Source organism: Trichoderma virens (assembly GCF_000170995.1).
Source record: "Trichoderma virens Gv29-8 chromosome Unknown TRIVIscaffold_89, whole genome shotgun sequence".
Lineage (NCBI taxonomy): Eukaryota > Fungi > Ascomycota > Sordariomycetes > Hypocreales > Hypocreaceae > Trichoderma > Trichoderma virens.
Window position 1 is genome coordinate 843,253 of NW_014013660.1, and position 19,436 is coordinate 862,688.

Here is a 19,436-nt window from a genome sequence, read left to right on the forward strand (position 1 = left end):
CGCTCAGATGCTTCTGAGATGATGGTTTCGCCGGCAAGTTCCACGATGTCTGACTTTCTGGGAAAATGAAGTGCTGTTGGGCAAAAGGGTCCACTAGGCTGTTGTAAGCAGGCGGTGAGGCAGCATGTGGTGTCGAGTAGAGCGGCGCTAGCCATAGCCGGACTAGTGCTGTCCGGTTTAGCAATCGTTTCGCCGATTTTCTAACTTTTTACCACTGCTGGATTATATATGATGTAGAACTGCTTCGGCTGCTTCAGCTGCTATTCTTGGTGACAAACAGAGATGCATGCTATGATATGACGGCGTCTTCTCCGTGATGGTTTCTTAGTCTTATAGCCGCTTATGAACGACAGCTGAAGAGGCAGCTACCCTTTAACATCTTGCCATCATGTTTATCCTGGTATGTCGCTGGTGCTCTCAGTTCACCTCATGTATGCTGCTTCTAATCTACCGAGTCATAGACCAAATTCTCCGATCTGGTGCAGATCTCTCCAGAAGACTTCTCCAAGCACAGTATTGTAGCAATAGAGGACAACATTAATGCCAAATACGCAAACAAGGTTGGTTTCCTACGCTCTGCATCCGCTCCCGAAGCGTAGCAGCAGTTAATGATCATCTTGGTACAGGTCGTTCAAAAGATTGGACTGTGCATATCCTTGTATGATGTTTTATGGACGTCTGAAGGCTTGATAGGCCACGGAACAGGCCTTGTCAACGTCAATGGTAAGTAGCCCCTGTTCGTCTCTACGGCGTTTCAGCCATGCTTACATGGTAGCAGTCGAGTTTCGGATGATAGTATTTCGACCTTTCAAGGGAGAGGTCATGCTGGGCAGAATACGCAGTTCAACGCCGTCCGGCATTCATTTGAGAACGGACTTCTTCGACGACATTTTTATCCCATATGAAGAGCTTCCCCAGGGGGCTGAATAGTGAGTCCACCATGGGATTCAATCACCAAAGACGAAAAGAACTAACAGCAGGAATAGCAACCACAGCGAGCAGATTTGGATATGGAATTTTGATGAAGAGCGCCTGTTTTACGACAATCACGAAATGGTTCGTTTTCAGGTTATTGACGAAGAATGGCACGACCAGACTCCAGCCGGCCCCACTCAAGCGGAAGACACGCCGGCAAAGACGCCTTACAAGATCAAAGGAAGCATGGCTGCTGAAGGTCTTGGAGTGTGTCTATGGTGGGATGGTGCCTGATTGGATTATTAGAGGCGTTTGAAGAGCATAATGTATTAATGGCTATTTTTCCATCTTGCTGGGTTTACACAATTTTACACCTTGATCCTTTCCAGCAGTCGCTCCTCGATGCCGTCCAAGACGGAGTAGTGCTCGATGACGGCCAAGTTTTCGGCCTCGGCCTTGAACATCTTGTGAGGATCCTGGCCAGGGGCCATGGGACCAACGGGCATCTGTTGCTGCTGCATCTGCTGGGCAATTTGGCTCGCAGCTGAGGATTCGTTAGAATATACTCTGCTATACTTGATACAGGGATGCTTATATATGGATACTCACCGTTGTCACTTCCAAGGAGGAACACATAGACAAACTGGAGACCGAAGATACACAAAAAGTACCAGCTGATACTAGACATCCACCGTGGGTCCATGTCCTTGGTCAGAACACCGGCCTGGAGCATGCTCTTGAACTTGATTGTAATGGGGAATGGCAATTTCACTTGTTGTGGTCAGCACTAGCAGAGGACAAGACATATCGGTAGTGACATACTGATGACATATCCGCTGAAGAAAGCATTGATCCAGCTCATAATCAAGGTGTTGGGGATAATCATGGCCATGTTGTTCTTCATCATGCCCATCATGCCCTCCATGGCGTTGGGATCCGACATTGGGTTCGCCGGAGGTTGGCCCTTTTGCTGCGGTGCCTTGAGGTAGGCGCCAGATTCGAATCCGTCAATGAGGAAATCACGGCGAGTTTCAAATGCCTTGCGCGATAGCACGTGGTAGTTTGTCCTGAGAGCGGCACCATGAGCGAGGGCACGCTGCTCACGGATAGCTTTGATGTCGGCCTTCTTCGGGGTCGTCGCCATGAGGACAGATGCGTAGTGGCGGAGAACACCGGTCAGGACCATGACAACGGTGATGGGGATCAGGATCCAGTAGCTATGCGTGGAAATGCCATGTTAGCTGTCTCGTCTTCTGCCTGCCGAAGCTGTACTTGAGGACAACGAACAAGAGCTGGGGGTCCCTATGCAGGGTCTGAGCCGGTAATTGCGCCATGACGGGATCGTTCAGCTGTTGAGCCACACTCGGAGCTGATGCGACGCTGTCTTCAAAGTCGTGCGGCGTCGGCAGTGGGCAATGATGCTGCGATGGAGGGGGAGATTATGCAATCCATAAGCTCGTGAAGATGTTGAGGTGTACTGTACTGTAGGTCTGCTAGGTACGGAGTATCCTACCGCCGGCAGCCGGCAGCCCCACATTCTGGCGCAACAAGCTCTGTGTTGGCCAATTGAACTCGGCAGATCCCCACGATCTTAGTGCATATGTGTACTGTAGCACCTCGTTACTGGCAGCTTACAGCGAAGCATTGAAGTCAACTACAGGCCACCTCTGCCACAACTTGAACCACCAGCAGCAGCATTTGCTTTGATCACACCTGTCCTGACGATTCAATCAACGGGAGTATAACATAGCCATGGCCGCAGAAAAGATTTCTCTATATAATCTCGCCGGTAAGTTGAGCTGCTCATGCTACCAGCATGTCGCCACTGATTCGACTGACACGGTGGCTATAGATCTCAAGAACACGAGCGACGATGCGATCCCCAACTACCTCAACTCCCTAAAATTCAAGCAGACACACTTCCTCAGCGATGTACGGCTAGGGCTTGGGTACAGCGCATTCCTCATCGCTGCCGCTTGTTTCGCATGGGACTACAAGCTGGGCTTTGAAGACACCAAACTCTACACAGCTGTCGCAGTGGCCGTCTATACCGTTCTAAACGGCCTCTTGACGTTCTGGATGATGTTTGTGGAGAAGGGTGTTGTATACCAGGGCATTGCGCCATCGGGAGAAAAGGTACCCAAAGAACCAATATATAACATTGACGGCGAGCGCAAGAGCTGACGAGACAAACGCGCAGATTACAGTAGCCAGCGCAACGAAGAAGCTGGACCCCACGTATAGACTCAGCATCACCGTCACGGACAAGTCCGCCAAGTCACGGATCATCGAGGTGGCCAAGCCATTTGCCTCCTTCTTCGACGAGAGCGGCTACTTTGTCGCTGCTCCTTTCCAGCAGATTCTCGCCACGGCGGTTCCCGTAGTCGGCAAGCTAGACCCCAAGCGCATCAAGTCGGAATCTCAAGATATGCTGAATGCGAACCCGGAGCTCTTGGATGCGATTCTCGCCGCGAACAGCGCATCAGCTACGGGAGCTGAAGCGGCGGAGGGTGGAAAGCGACGAAGGGCGTGAGCGATTGGAGGGAGTTATACCCTGGATGGGAGTTAGGGAGGTCAAGGATTCACTATGAAGAAAAAAATAGGACACCAGCCCAAAATCATACCTTTGTCATCTATTCTGGACTACCTGCAGTGTGTAGTAAGGTCTATCATGGGATATTGTTTGCGTATAAGCGAACTGCATGTGGAGGAGAACACGATGGTCAAGATGCAAGATATAAAAAGGCTGAAACCATGGTTAAAACGATGAGAAATAGATACCAACACTTGAGATGTCTTGGAGATTTCTTTAGTTGATTTCTGCTGTTGCTGCCAACGACATTTCGATTCGTACAGCCTTGACTGCGCATTCACAGGATTGGTTGGTATGTCTGGAAGCTAATGCCCGTGACTATGATAAAGCGTAACCTCCAGATGGGCGACATATGACATTCATGTATTCATAGGCAACATCTTATATCACTTGCAATCAAATGGTGTATATCCTTCCTCATTTCATCTTGGCGCCGCACCGTAAACTTCGCCTGTTTGGGCTATCGGTCCTCGGGCAGCGACAGTCCGGTCCTCCATGGTCCAAGAAAAGAAAAGGATAAATATCCGATATGACATTTCAATCACATGCTTACCGATGAAACATTAAAATCCATTTCTCCCTGTTCTTGTGAGAAGACGCAAAAAACAGACGCAACGAGGCACAAGCACAAGTTACACAACCTGTCAGCAACGGCAACTCCATAGCCTCCATTAGTAAGTTGTTGGATCTTGGGGCGCCGCTTTACTTTTTTGCCGGGCATCGCGTATTTGCGAGCTCCAAGAGTGGATCGATGACATACGGTAGTAGCTCTGGAGATGGAATTGAGATACTAGTAATAGCAGGGATTTGTGAGGTTAGGTAGTATCAAGGTGAGACAGTATGTGATGGGGGCCTTTTCCAAAACTTCGGTTATCACCAAGCCCTTGCCCATCACAGCCCTTCAATCACACTCTTTCGCTCATTATATCCTCTGATTCATTTTTTGTGATTGATAGTGACCTGCGTCAACACAACTCGCCATGGCCACGCCAGATCGTGTCGTTCCGATGCGCGTCATCGTCTGTGGCGTGCAGCGAACAGGAACACTGAGTAAGTCCGTCTCTTCCAGATGCTTCACATTTCTGACTCTTCCGCGCCAGGCATGCGTTTGGCTCTCAAACAGCTGGGTTTCAACGATTGCTACCACATGCAGAACCTCATTGAGAACCCCGAACAGGAATGTCCGCAATGGGTCCACCTCATCGAGGCTCAGTATGGTGGAAAAGGCACCGTCACCAGAGCCGACTTTGACAAGGTGCTGGGCAACTCGCAGGCTTGCGTCGATGTTCCGGCGGCGCTCTTCGGCGTCGAGCTGGCGGCCATGTATCCGGAAGCCAAAGTCATCATCCTGAATCGCGATCCGGAAAAGTGGTACTACAGCACCCTGGAGTCCGTCATCATGGCGGCGAATCCTGCATCGCCGTGGGTCAAGCTGCAGATGCTCTTCTGCTTCGTCTTTGATCCGGCGTCCCGCGCATTTGCCCGCTTCGGCATGGCCATGTCCGGGCTCGCCTTTCGATACAATCACCGGACGGAAAAGGACAAGGCCCTCGCCTGGTACGCGGGCATATACAAGCGCTTCCGCGATGAGATTCCCGAGGCGCGCCGCTTCGAGTATAAGATCCAGGACGGCTGGGGCCCGCTTTGCGCATATCTCGAGGTTCCCGTGCCGACGGTTAAGGATGAGCAGATGGGAGAGGAAGTGGAGGCGCCGTTCCCGCATGTCAACGACCGCGAGACGTTCCAGAAGGACACGCGGAAGAGGAGGGCTCGGGCATTAAGACGGGCACGGGACAATCTGGTTGTGGGGGCTGGCAAGATGGCTGTTATCGCGGCCATGGGCTATGTCGGATATGCTGTGTGGAAGACACGCCTTGGAGGGAGGTTTTGATGCGGGTTTCTGGATGCGATGATTTTACACATGCATGGTTGCGCAGAGTACATGTAGCCCTTTTCTTTTCGCTCGTTTCTGCCATGTATTGATTGGTTGGTTAATTCATGTACATACATATTCCATCTATACTCGACACTCCCACGCAATTGCATTTGCGATTGACCCATATCAAATACCAAACCTCGATAATCCCACCCAAAGGAAACGCAAAACAATCCCAAGCCCGTAAAAACACTTCATTTCGATTCCGTATGACGCCAAATTGCCCCCAAAGCCGATCACTCCCCAAAAGCGCGAATTCCCGGGCGCTCTCACTACCTGCATAGAACAGATCCTCTTAGATTAATTCCTGGTTCTGGTTCTGTATCCCCACACCATCGTCACTGACATCATCGTCCACTAAAACCCACGTAACCATGTCTTTGATATCATAGCACATGCATGTATGTAGACCCAAAATAGGTATCTGTCATCCTCATCATAGCAAAATTGGAATTGAATCCGATTTTGCAATCATCGCATCGTGCCCAAGAATCCCGATCCCGAGTGGCAGGGCCGGGACATGCTCATTCGTCGCGCTGCGGATTCGTTGCTGCTTCGTCGTTCGAGATAAGCCTCCCGTTCGGGGCTGCTGCTCAGCCCTTCATGATGCTGCTGTTCTTGCTGCTGATGGTGATGATGATGGTGTTTCTTCTTGTCAATGGTATAGCCCGTAAAAGGGTTCTGCGAGGACGACGAAGCCTCGTCCATCTTCAGTGACTGGTCCATCTCTGTGTATAAGAGGTCGTGCGAGACGTGATAGTAGATATTGGTTGATTAATGCAGCATCAAGAATCGCAACATTCAGCTTCGCAACAAGGAATCCAAAGCTTGATCTTGCGTTCAATGCCCGATCCAGCCGCCCTTTATATATATACTTTTCCCCTGCATTCTGGAATGCCGAACCATCCACAATTGATCAACGCCACTGTTCAGTAGTCACCCGCCATCTTTGACTTGACATTTAAGCGCAGTCGCACCAGAGACGGTAAAGGTAAGATTTGCTGTTGGCAGCGTGATGGTGCGTCTGACAATTGGCTGGGCCCCCGCATCTTTGGGGATTGTTCAAACTTGGACGAATGGGCGCTAGACGAGAACAATATATACTGGGCGTGAGGTTGGAGAAGAGCCACTCTTACGCTGACAATGGTGTTGGGCAGCAGGGCTAGAACATTTGAATGGTGTGATCAGGGACAATTGCGGCATATTTTCTCTTGGTGCCATTGGGAAAATCACCCGGATAGGGCAGAGTGCCATCGGATGTGATCTGAGTATTCGAATCCGTCTCTATTGACTAGTATGGGCATCCAATTACTTAATTTTGCTGTATTTTGACGGGTCACCGTGATAAGAGACAGTTAGTCCAAATATAAGAGCTGGCAACAAGGATAAGATAGGTATACACAGAAATTAAACGAATTCAATTGAAGACAGGGCTGTTTGAAGGCGTATACTTCTATATATGTCGCCTGCGCACGAGCTGTCTCTTCTTCGAGACGACTTTCCTCTCTGCGAAGTGTACGGAGACTGGCAACGGGTTTTGAGTCTACCAGTATTCCTATCTAGCTAATGATGGTATTAATTCTGCCAAAATAAGGCAAAGACCATGAGGTGGATGCAAAATTCCATACGTAGTATGTACCTTCTTGCCGCACCAAAATTAGGGAGTTTAGTCGGCTGCCGTAGCGGCCTTTGCGTTTGTTGTTGTTGTTGCCCTTCATATAAGGGTAGCAGGGAGAGAATTTGAGACATGAGGTTTCCTAGACGCAGATCCCGTAATATGTTTTAGACACAGAGATGCTATTTGGTTACATGTAGCAAGTAATGTGGACTTCCTAATTTCCTACTGGCACACTCGTATCTAGACTTAGACGAGGGCGTTTGTATCTGTGCCGTCCTGTCTGCCAATCCCAATTTATAAATTTAGGTCCTGTATTCGTATGTCTTCATATTAAAAATACAGGGGAGCGCCGTTCTCGTGGATATGGCTCGAAATTTTGCAAAGTGCTTTCATCATGCCGTTCACAACCCCATCTTACATCCCCAAACTGCCTTTCGACCTTCCAGACTCGGTACCTATCCATGAGTTCCTCTTCAGCGATGGGTACAAGTACGGTCGATATCCGATTATAGATTCTCGCCCACCCTTCACCTGCGGCATCACCGGAAAGTCGCATTCCGCTACTGAAGTGAAGAATCGTATAGAATGGCTTTCAGCTGCGCTCGCATCGGAATTGGGCTTTGAGGTTAATGGTGGGAGCGAGTTTGACAAGGTCATAGGGCTGTTCAGCGTCAATACAGTATGTATTCATGAGCGCTTAGTCTGTGATTCTTTAGCTAAACGAATCTATCCGTCGAACAGATTGATACCATGACCGTCTCGTGGGCGGCCCATCGCTTCTCGGGAGTGTCGTCGCCCATCAGCCCTTCGTATTCCGCTACCGAACTCACAAGACAGCTCAAGGCAGTTAAATGCAAGGCTCTCTTCACATGTGCGACCCTTCTCTCTACGGCCCTTGCAGCGGCGTCTGCGGCGGGTATCCCAAAGACGCACGTATATCTGATGGAAATCCCGGAGAAGGCACTGAAGGGCTCCATAGTTCCGACCAATATCAAGTCGGTCGACCAACTAATTGCCGAGGGAAGGAAACTCGCTCCTCTGCCGGAACTGAAGTGGGCACAGGGTCAAGGTGCCCGTCAAACTGCATTTTTATGTTCCTCCAGTGGGACATCTGGACTACCGGTAAGCATGTGCTCGATCGATGGACAATTTGTAATCACTATAACTGACAGAGGTGTCTCAGAAAAATGTCATGATCTCTCACAAAAACATTATCGCCAACACTCTACAGATGAGCACATATGAATCCAACTACAAGAGCGGAAAGCCAGAGTCGCTCCTAGCTGTGCTTCCCATGAGCCACAGTTACGCTTTGATCGTCACTGGACACTCTGGCGTATATCGAGGCTACAATGCAGTCGTACTTCCGGGATTTGATCTTGTTGACGTCTTGGAGGCCGTGCAGAAGCAGTCTATAGAGACGCTATGGATGGTGAGATGCCCGCCATGTAAAAAAATTAGATTCTATAAAGGACGCTGAGATTAACACGCCAGATATTAGGTCCCTCCTATGATCGTTGCTTTGATCAAGAACTCGGCCATCACCGCCAGATACAGCCTCGACCATGTCAAGACAACCATAGTTGGTGCCTCCAACCTCACAAAAGACGTCAATGAACAATTTTCCCGCCTTTTCCCCAATTGCCAGCTTATCCAAGGATATGGCCTCACGGAGACTTCGGTCGTTGTATCTATGCAAAACAAGAGAGACATCATGTTTGGCTCCTGCGGCCATATTTTCCCAGGATATGAAGGTCGACTAATAAGCCGCGATGGCGAAGAGGTGACCGAGCTGGGCACTCCTGGAGAACTTCTTTTACGGTCGCCGACAGTAATGTTAGGGTATCTTGATAATGAGAAAGCGACGAAGGAGACGTTTACAGAAGATGGGTGGCTACGAACAGGCGATTTAATGGAATTTCGCAAGAGTGATGACGGGCACGAGCATCTTTTCATTGTCGATCGAGTCAAGGAATTGATCAAGGTTAGGGTAAGTATACTTCGAGATCCGCCTGCGCATACCAGACGCTATTTTCCTGCTAACTCTCATCAAGGGCCTGCAGATTTCTCCAACAGAAATCGAAGCTCTTTTGTCACGTCACCCTTGCGTCGCAGATGTTTGCGTCGTTCCAATTCCAGACGATTCTGCGGGCGAACTGCCACTCGCCTTCATCGTGCCATCACCTACCGGTAAGGCTGAAGACGAGCGCGTCCTTAAGCAAAAGATCCACGCGTTTGTCGATAGTGAGCTATCGGAGTATAAGCGCCTAGCTGGAGGAATCGAGTTCCTTGAAGCGCTGCCTAAATCAGCCAGTGGCAAGACGAAGCGAGGCGAGATGAAGGAGCGGGCAAAGAAAATATCTGAGACAGGTAGGGCAAGGACTTTGCCAAGAGTACTACGGGTATATGTGTACGAGTCTTCTGATGAAGAGGATAGCGAGGATGATGAGTGATTTTGCAATTTACGCAACAAACTAGGCGCTGGTCATTGTATCCGTTTAGAACCCACTAACCCTATCCATTCGCATGACTATGCCCACTCTTACCCTTTGGCTATTTCTCCCTTTCTCGTATCGTGGAGTACAATGAGATTGAATGCGCTCCCTTTTTGTTAAGCTAGTTGGGCTTGAAAAACTGACATCAGTAATGGCGATAGTTACTACTGAAACATCATTTGTACTGAGGCTTAAGGGCGCCGTAAGTGCAAATAATATCTCATCGATAACAGGGAAGTAATGATCTGTCGTATTATTATGAAACACGACATGTCATGGGATACAAGCCACAGTCGGTTTCCACACATACTCTCTTTCTGATGTCACTTGGCTGGACAGTTGAAGCTATGCCTGGACCATTTACTATACGACATGTCATAAAAGGAGTACGTTATATATATCACATGGGAGGTTCGAACCTCGATGATACAGGGATAGAGCCAATGAAGTTGCAAATAGAACATCATCCACCGGCTATTACTACTTATGGGGCTTCTGTTATGGAGAGCATGTTGTCACGGTTGTGGCATCCATGTTATGGTGGTGAAACTGCAGCACGCAAGGTGTTAGCAAGCAATAGTTCCGAGACATATTTATCTTAACGAGGAACACCTTCTCTAATGACATGGGGACGTATATGTCCCGCCTCAAACAACATAACCCTACCAATTTATATATACATGTAGTGTTGTATCACAAAAGTTCACTTTTAAATTCCGGGAGTCTTGCGTAAAGATCAGTTGACTTATGTGTACAATGCATTACCGTAGCGCCTCATTGCCCCCTTGCTTCATGTATCATACGAGCAAAGTCCATCATCCAATGATTTCAGCCACGACGTCTCATATGTCTCTCCTGTATTCGTCAGTGCCTCCAGTGAGTAATGGTAGCCTTTTTAGATTATGAGATGTGAATAGAAAGAAGCATTGTGGCGTCGGCAGCACATCTTTTCTGAACACTCTTTTAGACATGATGACGGAATGTTATATGTGACATGACCAATTTGCATTGCCATCGGCAAACCGTCGGAGTGCCTTTCCCGTCTTTTCTTTCCATCGGAACTCTGCCACATGAAGGACGTCAGTTTGAGAGGTCGTAAGGCCAAATATTCTCTAGTAACAGTCGAGGGCGCATTGGTGAAAACTTACAGACTCAATAGCCAATGTTCAAATTGCCTTTGCATATCCTCATCAGTCGTGAGTAGGTTGGGGGGAATATATTTTAAGCATTTCGTATTAATTACCATTTAAACCAACGAAATGATATGGGTAATTATCCGAAGACTAAAGAGAATTACTGAATTATATATCACGTCCTTCAATCAGGTATGAGAGCTCCGGCAGTTACCCACAACATAGGGACTATACTGCCTAGGGATGGATGAGACATGGACACAAATTGTCTCAGAGCATTGGCTTGCCAATCTTAAGACGATTGAAGTAGCCCAACACCAGATTTTCCTGACAAGGGTACATATCCTATCGGAGAAATTATCACCAGCAGTAAAATTGTTAAGTGGAGAGTAGCAACCATGCCACTCCCACCAACGCATTCCTTCAGGGTATTGTTCGAACTTTGCAGCCCGCATCCCTTCCTTCGGCATAGTACGGCAGAGTATATACTTACTTTCAGCCAGGTTAGAGGGATGAACACCTTTCATGGACCGACCTCATTCCAGCCCTCTCCTCAGCTGTAATTTTCTTCATTGGCAATCACATACTTCCACTACTTGTAATTTTTTCTTACGACTTCAAGAAATAGCTGGCAAAGGCATCGGTCAGCGTATTGACATCGAATGGCATAATAGCGAACACGAGGGGGTATGATAGTATGGCCAACCCCAGAGGAGCTCAACAACCGCAGCGGGCTTCTAACTCGGACAACACATGCAGTGAGGTGTTGATGCCTGCAATGGAACCACTAGATGGTGCACCACCAGCCATTGCTATTGTTGGAATAGGTCTGAAGCTCCCTGGCGGTATCACAACGACTAATGAGTACTGGGATCTCCTCATAAATAAGAGAAACACACGACGACAGGTACCTGCGAATCGATATGGAGCACACGCCTTCGAGAGCCAGCTGGGAACGCCTGGTACGTTGAAAAGTACATACGGACACTATTTAGACCGCGATCTGGAGAAATGGGACGCATCATTCTTTTCCATGAGCAAAGCCGAAGTCGAGAAGCTTGATCCGCAACACAAGCTGCTACTGGAAGTGATTTGGGAATGCATGGAGAATGGCGGACAAAAGAATTGGCGCGGCCGCAACATTGGCTGTTATGTCGGCGTCTTTGGTGAAGATTGGCTGGATCTATACGCCAAAGACCCTCAGCATCTCGGTACGCACCGAATCTTAACTGGAGGGGATTTCGCATTGTCCAACCGCGCGTCTTATGAGTATGACTTGAAGGGTCCTAGGTATGTCGATAATCTGGCGTTATGCTTTCACTGGTTGACGAGTCGAAAGCATGACCATTCGCACTGCGTGCTCATCCTCGCTTGTTGCACTCCACGAGGCCTGTCAAGCCATTTATACGGGCGAGTGTGAGTCTGCAGTCGTTGCTGGGACCAGTCTATTCCTGTCGCCAACTATGACAATTGCCTTATCCGAACAGGGAGTCCTCTCACCAACGGGCTCATGTAAGACGTTTGACGCCAAAGCAGATGGCTATGCTCGCGGTGAAGCAATCAATGCAATCTTCATCAAGAAGCTTGAAGATGCTATTCGTGATGGTGATCCGATTCGAGGCGTCATCAGAGCTACAGCCACAAATTTTGACGGTAAGACTGTTGGTATTACAAATCCTAACCAGGAGGCACATGTAGCTCTCATGCGTCGTGCTTATAGCGTAGCCAAGATATCCAATATTAGTGATACAGCATTTGTGGAATGTCATGGAACTGGTACATCAGTCGGAGATCCGATGGAAACAGGGGCGGTAGGCCAATTCTTTGGCAACCATGGTATTTATATTGGATCAGTCAGTCATCTCAGGTGTAGATTGGTTTCCGTCTCCCCGAAAGACAGGCTAACAGTGTGTCTTGCAGGTGAAACCCAACATTGGCCACGGTGAGGGTGCATCTGGTTTGAACAGCTTGATCAAGGCTGTCTTGTCTCTGGAACATGAGACAATCCCACCACAGGTCAACTTTTCCGAGCCTAGTCCCAAAAGTGAAGCGATATTCCGAGTCTCCATTGCTTCTGGTGATGCTAACAATCATGATAGTCAAATGGGATAAATATCATTTCAGAGTCCCAACAGAGCCAACTCCATGGCCAAAGGACCGCCTAAAGCGTGTATCTGTGAATTGCTTCGGTGTGGGAGGTGCCAACGCTCATGTATGTAGTATAAGTTTGCGATGTTGAATTGTATTCACTGACAGTCAAATAGGTTATTGTTGATTCAGCAAGGCCATACGTCTCACAAAAAGAAAAGATTAATGCCGCTCTCCCACAACTACTGGTCGTTTCCGCCCACCAGTCTGATTCATTAAAACAAAGAGCGGCTGAGATATTCAGTTATGCTAAACAACATCCAGATCGGCTGCCAGACCTTTCATACACTCTGGGAGAGAGAAGAGAAGACTTAGGCCAGCGAGCCTTTGCTATTTATGATGGCGTGAACCCTCCCGAGCTCTCCCCCATAGTCAAGCACAAGGGCCCCCCTCAAGTCAACTTCGTCTTTACTGGACAAGGGGCTCAGTGGGCAGGAATGGGTGCCGACCTTCTGGAACAGTATTCATCATTTCAAAGTGACATACGAAAAATGGATGATACTCTTAAGAAACTGTCACATCCTCCACAATGGACAATAGAAGAAGAGCTCAAAAGACCCCATGGAGAAAGCAAGATTCAACAACCAGAATTTTCGCAGCCAATATGCACAGCTCTTCAAATAGGTCTCGTCAATCTCATCAAAGGATGGGGCGTTATCCCTATGGCTGTGGTCGGCCACTCCAGCGGCGAGATGGGCGCTGCCTATGCAGCTGGTGCTTTGACTCTCGAATCAGCCATCATAATCGCTTACTATCGCGGCCAAGTCACACAACATCATGGGCGAGTTGGTGCTATGGCAGCCGTCGGCCTCGGTCGCGAAGACGTCACGACCTATCTTCAGGATGGGGTTGTGATGGCGTGTGAGAACAGCCCCAAGAGTGTTACTTTGTCGGGAGACGTGGATCGTCTAGATGAGGTGATTTCTAGTATCAAAAAAGACATACCCGACTGCTTTACTCGTAAGCTGAGAGTTGAAAGAGCTTACCATTCACATCACATGTGTGAGATTGGCGATATATACGAGAAGTTACTTGATGGCCTCGTAAAAGATGCAAAGCCCGCCGTGCCATTCTTCTCCAGCGTCAACAAAAAGCAGATCAAGAGAGCTGGCCAGCTGGGGCCATCGTACTGGAGACAAAATTTAGATAATCCAGTCTTGTTTTCGCCAGCAGTTCAGCTTATGATGCACTCTGCTACTAGAAACACAGTCTATCTTGAGATAGGCCCCCATGCCGCTCTCTCTGGCCCGCTTCGAGATATATTCAAGTCTATCCACATGTCCCATACATCAACTTACATTCCGACACTGATTAGAGATGAAAATGGACCTAAATCCATCCTCAGCTCACTTGGGCGTCTATACCAAGAGGCTGTCCCGGTTAACATTGCGGCCACAACGGTAGGCCGTACTGTGCTAACAGACCTTCCCAATTACGCCTGGCAGCATGATACCGTATGCTGGTATGAAAGTCGAGTCTCACGGGAATGGCGTCTTCGAAAATTTCCTCCTCACGAACTCCTTGGAAACCGCATTCTCGAATCTGATGATTTGGAGCCTTCTTGGAGAAACATTTTCCGGTTGGATAATGTTCCTTGGGCTAGGGATCATAAGATTCAAGATGATATTGTTCTACCTGCTGCAGCTTATATCGCAATGGCCATTGAGGCTGTAAGACAGCTTAATGATGGCGGTAAAACGGATGCGTCTCTAAGACAGGTGGACATCCAAAATGCCTTGGTATTAAAGGAACAACAAGTACACGAAATTGTTACACATCTTCGACCAGTTCGTCTTACCTCAAAGCTTAATTCAGCTTGGTACGAATTCTCCATTTCATCGTTCAACGGCACCTCCTGGACGAAACACAGCACTGGCAAAGTCCGGGCAGGAAAGGAAATTGGTGCTGGCTCCGAAGATGTCGGAGGACAACCGCGTCAAGTTTCCACTGCCGGATGGTACCGCATCATGAAGAAAGTTGGATTGAATTACGGCCCTGAATTCCAGGGCTTATCCGACATTTCAGCCTACCCAGGGCGGAATACCGCTGCTGCTACTATCAAGAATCGCGATCCAACAATAGGTCCCTACTATCCTTTGCACCCCAGTATTATCGATCTGGTACTCCAAGCTTTTACCGTAGCGATTGCCGATGGGCTAACTCGCCGACTAAAACAGCTTTGTGTGCCAACTTATATCGATGAGTTATATATAAACAATGGTCAGCCAGAGATGCGCCTCGGCACGGCTGCAGTATCAAGCGCAACGGGAGCAATTCGCGGCTCTGCAACCATCATGGCAGATAATGAATTAATTTTGAGTCTAAGAAACGGGGAGTTTAGTCCTCTAGAGAGTGGCGATACAGATGAAGCTTTTCCGCTACCCGCTGCCCACTTACACTGGAAACCCCATGTTGATTTCATTGCTCCAAATAACCTCATTCAATCAGTTCGTTCGCCTCCAGGCGAAGTGGCTACAGTTGAAAAGTTAGCTCTTTTATACCAATTAGACGTGCTTCGACGTTTCGAACGGCTTTCACCCCCTGCCCATCTGGCACACTTTCACAAATGGCTCCTTAAGCAACGTACAAAGGCTCTCAACGGGAAGTACGAGCATGTGTCTGATTGCACACGTCTCGCTCGCCTCAACTCAAAGAAAGCCAAAGCAGAGATAGAAGCTACAAAGAAGCTCCTTCTACACACTAGCTGCGCCAAAATCTCTCTGCTTCTTAGTCGACTGGCTGCAGCAGCTGAGGCAATCTTTAAGGGCGAAGAGAACGCCGATGACTTACTCAAGCAAGACCCGGGATTTGATGACTTGTGCGGGTTTATCAGTGGGAAGAGTGATTTCTCAGTGTTGCTTGGCTCTCTGGCTCATGCCTATCCAACGATGAGAGTATTGGAGCTGGGATCCGGGTCCATATGTACCACTCCTAAGGCTGTAAAAGCCCTCATCAACTCAGCCGGCGAGCGCAGTTACAGCAAATACATCTACACAGCCCAAAGCGAAGAAATTCTCCAGCTTGCCCGTAAGGGACTGGAGGGATATGACAATATCGAGTACAAGATCCTGGATATCTCCAAGGACCCTAAATCACAAGACTTTGACCTTTCTTTATTCGATCTTATCATAGCCAACAGAACCCTTCATTTGTCTTCTCATATTCAAGATACCCTTCAAAATGTTCATAAACTCATAAAACCAAATGGTCGATTACTTATCCAAGAATTGTCACCTAGTGCGAATTTTTATAAATTCATAATGGGATTCACTCCACAGTGGTGGAAAGATATGGCAGATGATCGCATTGACGAGCGCCTGTGTGAGGCACACCAATGGCATGAGATTCTCATGGATACTGGGTTCTCGGGGAGCGAAGGCCTAATTATGGACGATGACCATATTACCGCGAATATTCTCACAAGCGTAACTGCTCCTATTCGCGAGCCTGGAAAGCTCACTCTCCTTGGGCATCTCAATTCCCGGGATCACACATATGCTCTTTCTGAGTTACTTAGTGAGCAAGGCTATGAGGTCGAATTCCGTACTCTTACACAAGAGCCTGATCCGGAGGCAGATGTCATCTCCCTCTTAGACCTCCATGACACAATGTTCTTTGAGATGACTGAAGATACTTTTGCTGCATGGCAGAACTATATTGGCAAGTTTCCTGCTGAAAGGGGGCTATTATGGGTAACTGGCCACGCTCAGGTCGGGTCACAAGACCCTCGATACGCGACTACCATTGGAGCAACTCGCAATATTAGATCTGAGCTCTCCCTAGACTTTGCTACATTAGAGATGGACTTAACAAATTTCGACGCCGAAAGTGTTCTATATGTTTTCCACAAATTCTGCAACAGAGTCAAGAACGATGAATTTGATCCTGATTGGGAGTACGCAATTGTTAATGGAAGAGTCATGATCCCGCGATACCAGTGGATAGATATCACAGAACATATGGGAGAAGCGCCATCTACAAAGTTCAACTCCCCCAAAAAGCTCGAAATTGCTCGCCTGGGTCAACTCCAAACGCTACAATGGGTAGAGAATGAAGCAGTCACTATTCAAGGTGATCAGGTTGAGATTGAACCCCGAGCAGTCGGTATGAACTTCAAGGATATTCTTGTTGCCATGGGAATTGTTGAAGGCTACAAGCCTGGCCTCGGGATAGAGTGTTCCGGCGTCGTCCGTAAAGTTGGCAAAAATGTCAAAGGTCTCTCCTCTGGCGATCGAGTGATGACTATTGGCCACGGATGTTTTACGACGAACTTCATCTCAGACGCAAGCCTAGTTGTTAAGATACCAGAAAATCTTAGCTTTGAGGATGCTGCTACAGTTCCATGCGTCTATGCCACTGCGATCCATGCCCTTATCAATTTAGGCGGATTGTGCGAGGGCATGTCAGTTCTCGTCCATTCCGCCTGTGGTGGAGTTGGTATTGCGGCACTTAACATTTGTAAAATGATAGGCGCCGTGATATACGCGACTGTTGGTAATGCTGAGAAAGTCCAGTATCTGATAGATAACTTTGGGATTCCTCGCGAGCACATCTTCAACTCTCGTGATGCTTCATTCTACGGCGAGCTTATGGCCGTCACAAAAGGGCAAGGAGCCGATCTAGTGCTTAACTCTTTGTCAGGAGAATTGTTGCACATGTCGTGGAAATGCGTTGCTCCTTTTGGCAAAATGCTAGAGATTGGAAAACGCGACTTCATCGGCAGGGGGCAACTTGGGATGGAAATATTCGAGTCTAATCGCTCATTTCATGGCATTGACATGTCGCAAATGGCCGTTGAAAGGCCAGATATGTGTAAGAAAATTCTACAACAATTCAACAAGTATTATGAGAAGGGCGTTATCAAGCCTATCACGCCTATAAAGTCATTTCAGGCCACGGATATCATCGAGGCTTTCCGATACATGCAGAAGGGGCAGCACATCGGCAAGATTGTTGTGTCTATGCCAACAGACCCATCAGATCTCCAAGCGGCGACAAAACTTCGAAGTATAAAGTTCAAAAATGACAGAACATATCTGCTAGTTGGAGGTCTCGGCGGCTTGGGCAAATCTGTCTCCAATTGGATGGTAGAGAATGGCGCCCGTCACATAATGTACTTGTCACGATCCGCTGGAGATTCCAAACAAGATAAGAGGTTTTTTCAGGAGATTGAAGCACAAGGGTGTTCAGTCCAGGCCATCAAGGGGAGTGTCACACTCTTGCATGATGTTTATCGGGCGGTGGAACAGGCGACAATGCCAATTGCAGGCGTTTTCTTAATGACCATGGTTCTAAGGGTAAGTTCATACGTCTCATATATTTACAATCAAATACTAATAAAAATATGGATAGGACCGCTGTATTCTGCAGCTTTCTCACGATGACTGGTTTACAGCCGCCGGACCCAAAGTGGACGGCGCCATCAACCTCCATCAAGCTTTGGAACACTGCGATTTGGACTTTTTCACCCTATTCAGCTCCATCTCCTATGTAGTAGGCCAAGTGGGCCAGGCAAACTACTCAGCAGCCAATGCTTATCTGACGGCGTTTGCTCAATTTCGTCACCAGCAGGGCTTGCCTGCCGGTGTGGTGAATGTAGGTGTTGTGGACGACGTTGGATATGTGGTTGAGAACCCAGCTCTCCTGGAGCAGTTTCGTGCTCTGAGCTTCTACACGATGGGAGAAACTGATCTTCACGATGCCCTCGCTTATACAATGTCTCATCAACATCCATCAGCATCCTCTTCGGACGATGGTTTCTTCAACCCAGCGGAGCTCGCCGTTGGCCTCAAGAGCACGAAGCCGCTCTCTGATCCCAACAATCGCTCTATATGGAGGCGCGACCGACGCATGGCCCAAGCACATCTCCAAGATGCTGGTGCAATTTCTGATTCTTCGGCCGGATCCGAGGACTTTGGCCATTTTATGAAGAGCGTCAATACTAGCCCCTCGCTGCTTGATACACCGAGCAACCTCGACTTTCTGACTGCTCAGATTGGCATGTGCATTTACAACCTGATGTCACGAGACGTCAAGGATCTAGACCTCGGCCTGAGTTTGACCCAGCTGGGGGTTGACTCGCTTGTTGCCATTGAGATTCGTAATTGGTGGCGCCGTACGCTTGGAGTCAACCTCAGCGTACTTGAGTTTATGAGTGCTGGAAGCATTGCCAACTTGGGCAAGTTGGCTGCCAAGGCCATTAAGGAAACCTACAGAGCCGCATAGAAATCACATGGCATTGACGACTTACTATGCCATCCACCAGGTTGCTCTACTAGCCCCCTCCTCCCTTCATCTTACCTATATGGTGTTGATCTGCCTCTTCGGCGAATTCCTAATGAATTTCGTTGTATTTTTGCCTGAAAGATGTAAATTTCTGTCATGTCAACTACCTAATTTGAGCATCTTGTGCTCTAATTAGCTCCGGAAAGGGATACATGGTCATACCAAGAATATGCTCTCTCATTGACACACCATTTCCTATGTCAATTTCAATAATATGTCATCCTTTTAGCATGTACTTCTCTTAATAATATTTCTTACGTACAGTTTTAGTTTAGTCAGCCTGCGATAGTGCTATGTTTCATACAAGTCATTG

At 48.1% G+C, this 19,436-nt stretch overlaps 6 protein-coding genes across 6 annotated transcripts; 5 read left to right on the forward strand and 1 right to left on the reverse strand.

The window, feature by feature from the left end:
- Positions 1-388: 388 nt before the first annotated feature.
- Positions 389-1,209, forward strand: TRIVIDRAFT_66115 (uncharacterized protein; the record flags this gene model as incomplete). The annotated part of the gene is made up of 5 exons (XM_014095884.1): positions 389-400; positions 462-560; positions 627-723; positions 779-929; positions 987-1,209. The coding sequence occupies 5 exons, from the start codon at positions 389-391 to the stop codon at positions 1,207-1,209; spliced, it is 582 nt and encodes a 193-aa protein (XP_013951359.1).
- A 74-nt stretch (positions 1,210-1,283) lies between these two features.
- TRIVIDRAFT_41875 (uncharacterized protein) lies at positions 1,284-2,249 on the reverse strand (the record flags this gene model as incomplete). Its single annotated transcript, XM_014095885.1, has 4 exons — positions 1,284-1,459; positions 1,525-1,686; positions 1,738-2,132; positions 2,203-2,249. 4 exons carry the CDS (start codon positions 2,247-2,249, stop codon positions 1,284-1,286), a joined length of 780 nt encoding a protein of 259 aa, XP_013951360.1.
- Positions 2,250-2,667: 418 nt separating this feature from the next.
- Positions 2,668-3,448, forward strand: TRIVIDRAFT_42016 (uncharacterized protein; the record flags this gene model as incomplete). Its single annotated transcript, XM_014095886.1, has 3 exons — positions 2,668-2,704; positions 2,768-3,051; positions 3,116-3,448. 3 exons carry the CDS (start codon positions 2,668-2,670, stop codon positions 3,446-3,448), a joined length of 654 nt encoding a protein of 217 aa, XP_013951361.1.
- Positions 3,449-4,488: 1,040 nt separating this feature from the next.
- Positions 4,489-5,399, forward strand: TRIVIDRAFT_42299 (uncharacterized protein; the record flags this gene model as incomplete). Its single annotated transcript, XM_014095887.1, has 2 exons — positions 4,489-4,558; positions 4,609-5,399. The coding sequence occupies 2 exons, from the start codon at positions 4,489-4,491 to the stop codon at positions 5,397-5,399; spliced, it is 861 nt and encodes a 286-aa protein (XP_013951362.1).
- A 2,057-nt stretch (positions 5,400-7,456) lies between these two features.
- On the forward strand, positions 7,457-9,515 carry TRIVIDRAFT_195155 (uncharacterized protein; the record flags this gene model as incomplete). Its single annotated transcript, XM_014095888.1, has 6 exons — positions 7,457-7,741; positions 7,804-8,184; positions 8,246-8,494; positions 8,564-9,052; positions 9,117-9,432; positions 9,493-9,515. 6 exons carry the CDS (start codon positions 7,457-7,459, stop codon positions 9,513-9,515), a joined length of 1,743 nt encoding a protein of 580 aa, XP_013951363.1.
- A 1,953-nt stretch (positions 9,516-11,468) lies between these two features.
- TRIVIDRAFT_161339 (putative polyketide synthase) lies at positions 11,469-19,063 on the forward strand (the record flags this gene model as incomplete). Its single annotated transcript, XM_014095889.1, has 8 exons — positions 11,469-11,980; positions 12,030-12,202; positions 12,248-12,543; positions 12,611-12,734; positions 12,790-12,902; positions 12,955-17,073; positions 17,236-18,135; positions 18,191-19,063. 8 exons carry the CDS (start codon positions 11,469-11,471, stop codon positions 19,061-19,063), a joined length of 7,110 nt encoding a protein of 2,369 aa, XP_013951364.1.
- Between the last annotated feature and the right edge of the window lie 373 nt (positions 19,064-19,436).